Raw genomic sequence first — 10978 nt, forward strand, 5'->3', positions numbered from 1 at the left:
GCGATAGTGTCATGCCTGCCCCTGCTGATGCCATGCCTGCCCTTGCTGATGCCCCTGAGGAGGCACCTGCCAGCCAGGAGCCTGTGGACTTACAGGCTCCTGAGGACAGTACTGCAGCAGAAAGGCAAAGACTGGATCCTGTAGCTGAAAGCTATCTAAGTGGTGAGGAGGATAGAGCCTCCCAGGGAACACCTGCAAGGGATCAGTCTCTGCTGCAGCCCAGTAGTTCATCAGACTCGCCCCCACCTGTAACCAGGCTCCGGAATGTAAGGAGACAGCAGCTGAGAGAGCGAAGGCAGAATGCACGCATGCGTGCCAGAAGATCTCTCAGCCCTGACTATTGACAGGATCCTGACCTTGCTCCCGGCTAGCTAATGAGTTGATTAGCTAGCACTGTATATCTGCAAGTCTGTTGCCAGCAGTCATTTGTGCTGGCAAATGTTGTTTGTCAGGACCTGAATCCTTGCATCTCTGCTCCAGACCTTGTGGAATTCTTATCGGCTTGATCCTCGGCTTTTGACCCTCGGCTTCGTTGACCTTCGTTCATCTCTGACTCCTCTGGTATCGTGATTTATGGACTTGAAACCTTGGTATGTCTGACCCTGCTTCTGGACTGTGATTTAAACCTGTTTGAACCTTGCTACCTGATTTGCTCGGCTTGACCTCGGACTGTTCCTGGACTTTGGCTTACTTACGTCACGCCCCCTGGTCCTGCCGTGACAGTGTGTGTGTGTGCTTGTGTGTGTTAAATGCTGTCAAGTTGCTTCCAACTTATGGCAAATTTATGAATTAATAACCTCCGGAATGTCCAGGCTTGCTTAGGACTTGCAAACTGAGGCCTGTGGCTTTCTTCATTAAGTCAGTCCATCTCATCTTTGGTCTTCCTTGTTCCCCGCTGCCTTTCACTTTCTCTAGTGTTATTGTCTTTTTCAGTGACTCTTGTCTTTTTGTTACCAAAATAGGATAACCTCAGTTTGGACATTTTAGCTTCCAGGGACAGTTCAGACTTCATTTGATCTAGAACCCACTTATTTTTCTTTTTGGCAGTCCACAGTATCTACAAAATTCTCCTCCAGCACCACATTTCAAATGAATTAACTTTCTTGTCTTCTTTCTTCTTTGTCCAATTTTCACATCCATAAATAGTAATGGGGAGTACTATAGAATGAATTATCTTGATCACCAGCAACACATCCTTACACTTAAAGATCTTTTCTAGTTCCTTCATGGCTGCCCTTCCCAATCTTAATCTCCTGCTAATTTCTTGGTTGTAGTCTCCCTTTTGGTTGATGATGAAGGAATAGAGAATCTTGAACAATTTCAGTTTCCATCATCAGCCTTAAAGTTGTTTCATTCCCCAGTAGTCACTCAGTACTTTTATCTCCTTGATGTACAGCTGTAATGCTGCTGTGGTGCTTTTTGCTTTAACCTTCATCCGTAGTTGTTTCAGGTCTTTCCTATTTGTGCCAGTTAATGTGATGTCATCTGCATATCTCAAATTGTTACTGTTCCTTTCACCAGTTTTCACTTTACCTTCATCTAAACCTAATGCAGCTTTTCTGATAATGTTCTGCATCTAGAGAGATGGGGAGATAAAATACATCTTTGTCAGGTCCCTTTGCCAATTGGAAGCTATTCTGTCACCTGTGATTATCAGCACATCTTGTTTCGGTGTGTGATCTATTTCTCCTGGACACCTGTAGAAAAGCTTTCAATTTCTTTTCAGCATATGTAGTTGGGAGTGATCACCTTGCCAACAAAAGTCTGTATGGTCAAAGCAATGGTATTCCCAGTAGTTAGGTATGGCTATGAGAGTTGGACTATAAGGAAGGCCGAGTGCCAAAGAATAGATTCTTTTGAATTATGGTGCTGGAGAAGACTCTTGAGAGTCCCTTGGACTGCAAGGAGATCAAATCAGTCAATCCTAAAAGAAATCAACCCTGACTGTTCCCTGGAAGGTCAGATACTGAAGTTGAAGCTCAAATACTTTGGCCACCCAATGAGAAGAGAGCACTCACTGGAGAAGACCCTGGTGCTGGGAAAGATTGAAGGTCAAAGAAGAAGGGGACGGCAAAGGATGAGATTGTTAGACAGTGTTATCGATGCAACGAACACGAAATTAAGCAAACTCCGGAGCACAACGGAAGACAGGATGGCCTGGTGTAATGGGGTCGCAAAGAGTCCAACTCGACTGTGCGACTGAACAACAGGAAGTTGGGATTGAAACTGAATAATAGTTATGTCAATAGGCTTTCCATGAAGTTCGATATTATTTGGTCAGACTTTGCATTGTAGCCACTGGCCACTTGTGCTACATCTCGCTTCACTATTAGAACTTCTGTGTTTTGTCATTTCTTGAGTAAAACACTTTGTAATTTTCTGAGAGAGAATGTCCTAATCAAGTCCACTTTGGTTTATTGCAGTATTTAAATGATCAATTTCTGGTTTTATGATCTTGAGCTTACCTTGAGTCATACTTCTCACGTTTCAGGTTCCAGGTTCCTATTATATATGTCAAAGAGCTTTTGACTTTCATTTTGCAGCCATTCACATTAACAACTGAACATCCTTTTGGCTTTAATCCAGCTGTGTCATTAAGAATAACACTACTCATCCTCCGTTCTTCCACAGTCTCTGATTGAGTGCTATTTCCCCCCCCCCCCCCCCCTGTGGGGTTATCTCATAGCATTTTCAAGGTATGATATGACTAGAAGTGGTTTACCATTACCACCTTCTGCACTGTACTAACCATTGTTAGCTGAAGTGGCATTGCTGTTGGCTGTGAAAGACTTTCTGCCAGTGGCAGCTTCCACTGATGCTGCTGCCGCCCAGTAGCTGCCCTTCAAGGATTCCTCTGCCCTCATCCCCATTGAAACTGTTCATTCTCTTGCTGATGTGGCTGTTGATTCCTGAAGGGCGTGGCAGCATCTTAGTCTTTTTGAGCCAGCAGGCAAATTTGGAATTCTGACACAGCACAGTGAGCACAGCAACAAAATGGCTGCTGCAGGAGGCGGAGCCAGCCAGAAAATGGCTGCCAGAAAATGGCTGCCAGTGCTTCGCCAGTAACTTCAATAGCTCAGTGCAGGATCCTTGTGCTGTGGTGGCAGCTGGTGCTGAAGCAACATTAAAAACATCTGTACAGCTAATCAGAAGCCTTGCTGAATAAAAGTCCTATGCAGCCCCACCCACTTTATAAACACTTGGCAAGCAACAGAAAAGGGTGTCGGCATGCACTGTGGTTCTCATGGTGTCTCGGTTGTGACCTTTCCACCATGAGAGAGACTGCTGGGAGTTTAGCCTCTTGACAGCGTCTAAACTTGTTAACCGTATTGCCATCAGCTTCATTGACGCATGCAAAACCACCTGTATGTCCAAGAGGGGGAAAGAGCAAAAAGGAAAGAGTTTCATAGGACTGTTTTTAATAAAATTTCCATTTTTTCCAGGCCTTCACATAATGCTAGGCTCAGTCTGGACTAGATAGCTGCAGGATATTGCAGAGGAGGGTGGGTTTGTTTTTTTTTTGATAAATTAGTTCAGCACTTAAACTCCATGGAAAACAGTCAGAATGGACATCTGCTTAAACTGGACTGGAAGGAATCCACAAACTCTAAAAAAGAAAGAAAGAAAGAAAATTTCTTGAATGAACTTTAGCTATAGAAATTTTTGATTTGTATAACTTATTTTAATTGGGTTCTAGTTTTGGTCAAGTTGTTCCAAAGTCCTTTTTGCAGCTTTGATCAGAAACCTGTTTGCTAGTCAGATAGCAAAATTAGTAGTAGCTGTTGTTTTGCTTCTTCAAAAAAAATTTTTTTTTTTACTATTCCTCTTTCATTTTTGCCACTTTCTGATGGTTTTCCTTACTGTCCTTTTAAATTCCATTTGAATTTCTGGTTTTTCTTTTAAAATACCTTATTCTTTGACCATAGCATTGTGCCTGTGAAAGAGCGCTCTTTAGCTACATCCACACTTTGGTTAAGCATACCAAGTCCTTTCCCTGGGCTGTTTTGGTGAAGAGCTATCAAATGCTCAATTTTTTTCTCCATCTTTAGGAATATAGTAAAAAGAGGCCCAGAGTATCTGACACTGTAAATGGTGGCAGTATTTTTAATTTTATTTTAAGCTTCTGGGTGCTTTGTTGGGTCTCTCGGCTGATAGTGTAGGAATGTGGGCTGGGATTTCTCTTCGAGAAAAATGACAATACCACATGTAGCTTTTGAATGAATAAAAACTAATAAAAGCATTACTTCTCCAGGTAGCATTGCAAGAGAAAATGAAAAATTACTTCCCCTTCTTTGTAATTTAACTGGGCTTTTCCTCTTTTGGTAGTTTGGGCTTTTAAATAATGAAATTACATGAAATTTCAATGTTTCATTCCACAGATTGTCAAGAAGGAAGGTGTAGGAACAGAATCTCCCATGATAGGTGATAAAGTGACAGTCCACTATACTGGTTGGCTTCTGGACAGCACACAGTTTGACTCAAGCCGGGACAGAAAGGACAAGTTCTCGTTTGATTTTGGAAAAGGTAATGTGTTCTGTTTCTGGTACGCAATAGTGTTTGGTTCAGAAATACTTATTACATATTAAACAATAGCCTCTTTCATAACCTGCAGCGCGGTTGCTGCTTGTGCCAAACTTCCGTAGACTCTGGCTATTCTGATAGCTGTCTTTAATATTGAACTGCTATCATATAGTCTGTGAACTGCTGTATTGGGTATTTTCAGTATAACTGTAAAAGTATATTTGCTTAACCCTTTCCTCGTTATCTTTCCCCCCTCATTCATATCCTCCCCAACACAGATGTACATTGACCGACATGAAAACAAATCTAGAATTCTGGGAGAGGAAGAGCATTTGGAGAGGGGAGAGGAATGCTGCCATTTGAAGCAGGGAACACCTCCCCCTCCCCCAGCAGTATAAAATAAATATCACAGTCTAACAATCGATAAAACAATTGATAAAACAATATTTATTTTATTTATTAATTCCATTTCTACCCCCCTCCCAAATGGGCTAAAAAGCCCCTGAAGATCAGTTACCATAATTCTTAGGTAGCAATCAAGGGATGTAAGTAGACACACTATAACCACCTCATGGCCAAAGCCTAGGGTAAATAGAATACCTTGTGTACGGGCAGATGTGAGGAGAGGGAGTTCTTAAATAACATGCTACAATATAAAAGGCCCTATAGCATCTTGCCTTACCTAGAGATTAAAAATTGTGGAAATTTTTGAAGCCATGAGGGAAAAGGTTTTCCCCCAGTTTCACGGGCGAAAATGAGATACATGTAATACTTACTTTACTGTTGAACTAAAATTTATTATACTGATAAAATGCATCATTTATAATTTAGCATGTCATGTATAATATTTATAATTTAGCATATCAAATTGCACTGTTTGGCACATTTATGAATTTTCTATAAGAGAAATTGCAAATATATTTTCAGAGAATTGCAAACAGTTGCTGCTGTAGTGCACATATTTTAGTTTTTGCCATCTGAGAGGTAGGAAAAAATACCTAAAGGTGGAAAACGTAATAGAATCAGTTGAAACACAGCACCATGCAGGATGACTTAAAGCAGGGGTGTCAAACATGCGGGCTTCTATCAGGCCCGCAGGGGAACTGGCCATCTGCTTCCAGTTCTGCTGCTGCATCATAGCTTGCTTTGCCAGGCACTCTCAAACGCTCAGACATTTCATGTTTTAACCTGGGTCCTAGACTCAGAACTCTGAGCATGAGATTTCTGTGGTGAATGTCAATAAATCAAAAGTAGGTTTGCAGCCTACGCATATACACTTGAACAGCGTACTCAAGATTGCAGCAGCACAGACATTTTGATACAATAATTCAGAGCAAGAGGTGTCAGCTATCAGATGCTGTTAAATAAACAAAATATTGCAAGAGTGCTAATGTTTTTAGCATATTTTTATTTTAAGTAAAAAAGAATCTTTGTGTTTGTGTCCTTTAAAGTCTGTATTTCCACTACCTGGCATTACATTTTATGACACACATGGCCCAGCCCTCGTAACAAATGAGTTCGACACCCCTGACTTAAAGCCTCCCTGACAGATAATCATCTAATCTCTGCTTAAAAGCTCTAAGGAGCGAGAACCCACAACATCCCTGGGCAACCGATTCCAACACTGAACTGCCCTTATTGTTAAAAAAGTTTTTCCTAATCTGCTGCTGATATCAACTCACCCATAATTTAAACCTATTATTACAAGTCTTATACTCCACTACCTGCTGAAATAGCGCTCTGCCTTCTTGTAAATTATAGCCCTTCAAATACTTAAAAGAGTAATCATATCCCCCTCAATCTCCTCTTCTCCAGGTTAAACGTTCCCAGTTCCTGCAACCTTTCTTCATAAGGCTTAGTCTCCAAACCCCTAATCATCCTTGTTACTCTCCTCTGGTTCTACTCTATAAAGTTTCTATGTCCTTTCTGTAAAAAGGCCTCCAGAACTGGACACAGTACTTGAGATGGGGTCTGACCAGTGCATCTTCTCTCCTAGATGCGATGCATATGTTGGTACACCCTCAGATCAAATTTGTCTTCTTTGCTGCTGTATTACACTCATACTGTATTACTCATACTCAGTTTGCAGTCCACCAAAACCTCAAGATCCTGTTCACACAAACTATTCCCCAAAAGAGTATCCCCCATCTGGTATGCATACATAACACTTTTACTACCAGATATACCCAGATGCAAAACCTTACATTTATTTCTTATTACGTACATTGAATTTTGTTTGCATCTGCCCATTTTTCCAGTGTATCCAAGTCTGATTATATTTTATCTCTATCTTCCGGAGTGTTCATTATCCCACCAAATTTTGATGTCGTCTGAGAATTTAAAGAGTAGTCCTTTCACATCCTCATCTGAATTATTGATGAGAACATTAAAAAGCTCTGTGCCCCAAAACTAAGCCCTGTGGCACCACACTAGATACTGCTGTCCAATCAGACAAGGAGCAATTGACTACCACTTCGGGTGTGATTATCTGACCCCAGTGCTTTCTTATCAAATGCCTTATTAAAACCCAAATATACATTATCCATGACATCCCCACAGTCTACCAAACCTGTCACATGATTTTAAAAAAAGGAAATGAGACTAGTCTAGCAAGATCTATTAAGGACAAATTCATGCTGATGACTTCTTATCACCAAATTATCTAGAGGTTTACAAATCAGCCCTTTTAAAATCTCCAAGAGTTGGATTTGACTAGCTTTCGAGCAAGGGAACCTTTACCTTACATTAAAACAATCCAATAAATAACAATAAGTAAAAACAATCATAAACAGTACTTAAGATGGTGGAAAGTCCTGACTCCCTAGTCTCCCTGAAGGGAGGGGCTATGAGGAATGAGGAACCACATGCCAGTGCCAGAAGAAGTCCCATTGCTGTCATCAGCTGAAAGCCCGGCGGAACATCTCTGCCTTACATGCCCTGCGGAAAGGCAGCAGTTCCTACAGGGCATGGATGTCTTCTGGCAGAGCGTTCCACCAGGCAGGGGCCAGGGCTGAAAAGGACAGCCGGACCTCTCTCGGGCCGGGGACCACGAGCAAGTTCTTATTTCCTTGAGCCTGAACCGGTGCTCCACTGGAAGCCAATGCAGGAGTCCCTGTAAGGAACCGTGCAGCTGCATTTTGGACCATTTGAAGCTTCTGGGTCAGGCGCAGGGGCAGTCCCGCATAGAGCGAATTACAGTAGTCCAGCCTGGAGGTAACCATTGCATGGAATTACTGTGGCTAGGTCAGGGCGAGACAGGTAGGGAGCCAGCTGCCTGACCTGGTGGAGTTGGGAAAGTGCCAGGTTGGCAACCTTCGCAACCTGGGCTTCCATAGACAAGGAAGAATCCAGAGTCACGCCCAGGCTCCTGATGGTCTGTGCCGGTGCTAGAGGCACACCCTCGAGTCGGGAGCTGGCAACCCAATCGAAACTTCCCCCTATACAGCTACAGAACCTCTTTTTCCTGGATTCAGATTCAGTCGACTCAGTTTTAAGCATCTCACCACAGCCTCCAAATCCTTGGCAAGATTCCTTGGGATGGTATCTGGCTTGTCACCCATCAACAGGCATAGCTGGGTGTCGTCAATGTATTGATGGCATCCCAGCTCGAAACTCCGCACTATATTTTGATTGCTTAGTGTGATTGTATGCAGGGATATTTTCGAATAAATCTATCAAATACTCTTTAAATCTGTAGTCTTCATACTGAACTAGACCTTGGTATATATAAGTGTGCGATCCCTTGTACCCTTCTGGCCTCCTCTGTCTCACAGCTAATTTCCCCCAATATCGAGACAGGCCACTTGTGGTAACACATGATAGAGTAGTTGTTCCCTCTGTAATCCATAAACTAGGAAAAGTAACGCTCTGTTATCATAAAGTCTGGAAATTCTGTTAGATGAACTAGTTGCCTAGGTTTCACAATCTGCAATTTGACAGACAGAAGTAGGCAATCTGATGAAACTTGAGACAATGTTGAAATATGGTCAGTTTATAACAATTTAGAAATATTTCTTTGGACAAGAGGCTGTTGGTGTTTATTACATTTTAATCTTTGCTCATAGATAAATACCTTGAATATCCTCCCTTTTCTGGTTTCAGCTGCCTAAAGAAAATCTGAAATTGCAGTTTTCCTGACCTTACCATCAGATCTGGAAACCATGACCTCCTGATCTATTATGGTGAATTGCTTCTGCTTTTAGTTGTCTGATCTTTCTTGGAACTTAAATCAAATACCAGGTCTCATGTTCAGTCTTGAACTAGGACATCTATCCCTTCTTGCCTTCATGGACTAAAACCAAGCCATGATTCTTTGCATCCGTCTGTTTTCTGCCATTGGAACCAGTCCATGAGAGGCATGCTAAAGTGCTGTGCCCCCATTCAGAAAATGTAGGACGACGAAGTCCATTCTACCTCCTTTATGACTTTGCTGCCCAGCCAGTACTAGAGTGTGTTGGAGATCCCGGCCACGTGTTCCACTGTGAAGGTGTGTCAGGATATAAGAGGGATCTTTGACGTGGTCTCTATGTTTCACACCCATGGGATACAGTGCGCCTGCGCTGGATCAATCGGTATTGTAGCAAGCTCTAATGGATTTTCACAGGACGTCATCGTGGACTCCATTTTCACCCACGCCCAGCTGGGGGGAGTGGTCACCACACGCAGACAAGCTGCGAACACGCCCTGCGACTCGTCTCAGCCTCCACCCCTCGCAGCTGACCAGCCCAGCTCCCCTCCCACAACCGCCCTCAAGACGCCCATGCTGAACTCATTGCGGGAGGGGTTTTCGCTACTTCTTCGTTTTTTCTTTAAAAAGAAGACTATTTAGTTTTGAGGGGAAAGTTTTTCGTCTTACCTCAATTTGGCCTTCGGGGAGCCCCCCTCACCTCTTTTTCTTCTCCATTTTATTTTATGGAGAAAAGGAGGGGTTTTTTTCAAACGTTGTAAGGGGTGCGGCAGTAAGCTCACTCCGGATGGCCACACTCTTTGTATTTTTTGTCTTGGTGAGAGGCACCGACCGGAGTCCTGCAGGTATTGTGCCAAGTTGGGGGACCTCCGGGACTGTTGCAACTCCTCCCGACCCCCTCCAAACCGTGGGAGGTCATTTCCATGGATTTTATCACAGATCTACCACCGAGTAAAAAGATCCAGAAGTACCAGTGATACCATCAACATCAATGGCTCTGGCTTCGAAATCCTCGTCCAACATCGTCCAGTCGATATCGAAACGTCCGGTACTGACGGCGCAGTCTTCCGCATCCACTCCCGTGAAAAAGAAAAAGGAGAAATCGGGTAAAGAGCACAAGTCCGCCAAAAAGGGTTCCTCTAAGGCCCTAAAGGCGTTGAAGGCGGGAAAAGTCGCGGGTCCTGCACCGGGGTAATGCCCCTAAGGTGCCCCCCATTACAACGACAGTATCGGCTTCGGAAGCTCCAGTCGCTCCACCGATATTGACCATCCAGCTGATGGACTCTCCAATACACCAGCTAGACCACGACACGCTGGTCGACATGCGTCCTTTCTCCGACATCGATAATGTCGAGATCCTCAGTCGTTCCCTGGGCACGGATCATTCTCCCTCTGCTCAGTCATCGACGTCGACAGTCTTGGAGTTCCGCACCGATATCGATGCAGGTCGGCATTGACAGATCCCTCCAAACACGCTTGGCTGTTATTGTGCGAAACATTAAATACAGCTAAAGCTGCATATAAGAAACAGGCCGATAGAGGTATGGTGGCGGGTTGGGCTCTGCGGCCTGGAGATTATGTATATGTGTCCACTAAGAACATCAAGATGCTGCGACCGAGTCGAAAACTGGGATGGAAATTCATTGGTCCGTTTAAAGTACGTAGGGTGATCAACGAGGTGGCTGTGGATGTTAAACTTCCAAAGAATCTAAAATCTCTGCATTCTGTGTTTCATTTCAGCCATGGTGGACTCCAGCAGGTTACTTGGATTGGGATCGTTACTCTGCTCACAGATCACGGTCACCCCGTAGATCGAGGCTGACACCATCAGCGTCTCTTTCCCGGCCTCCAGATCATGCATCTGAAAATCCTCCTCGACATCGACCAGATCAACATCGTCCTCCCAGTCCCCCTATCCCACCATCAACGGATCCAACCAGTCAGATCAAAACCACTCCAGTACAATTACCAGAGCCCGATTCCTCTGACTCTGCAGATTAGGATTCGGATACGGGGGTTTCAGATGTACCAGCCTTCCCCGAACCAGGCAGTAGCCGATGACCAACCTATATCTCCATCTGAAAACTTAACTTCCTACGGAGACCTTGTTAAAAGAATGGCCCACTCCCTTGGCCTTTCCGTCGTACAACCACAACCACAGGTTACAGATGCTGTTTTCGATGTGGTGCAACTAGATACATCGACGGCTATAGCACTACCCATGTCCATGGTCCTGTTACAGGCAGCTAAAGCACCATGGGATAAACCATC

At 43.8% G+C, this 10978-nt stretch overlaps 1 protein-coding gene across 1 annotated transcript in view; it reads left to right on the plus strand.

Moving 5' to 3' along the window:
* Positions 1-3041: 3041 nt before the first annotated feature.
* The window catches only part of LOC107116902 (peptidyl-prolyl cis-trans isomerase FKBP4-like), a gene marked incomplete at its 3' end in the record, with an annotated part of 26432 nt that continues 18495 nt past the window's right edge, over positions 3042-10978 (plus strand). The window contains exons 1-2 of the mRNA XM_015418926.1: positions 3042-3062; positions 4380-4524. Coding sequence (XP_015274412.1) covers positions 3042-3062; positions 4380-4524 — 166 coding nt within the window. The remainder of the gene's footprint in view (positions 3063-4379; positions 4525-10978) is intronic.

Source organism: Gekko japonicus, unplaced genomic scaffold, assembly GCF_001447785.1.
Source record: "Gekko japonicus isolate JY-2015 unplaced genomic scaffold, Gekko_japonicus_V1.1 scaffold2269, whole genome shotgun sequence".
NCBI lineage: Eukaryota > Metazoa > Chordata > Lepidosauria > Squamata > Gekkonidae > Gekko > Gekko japonicus.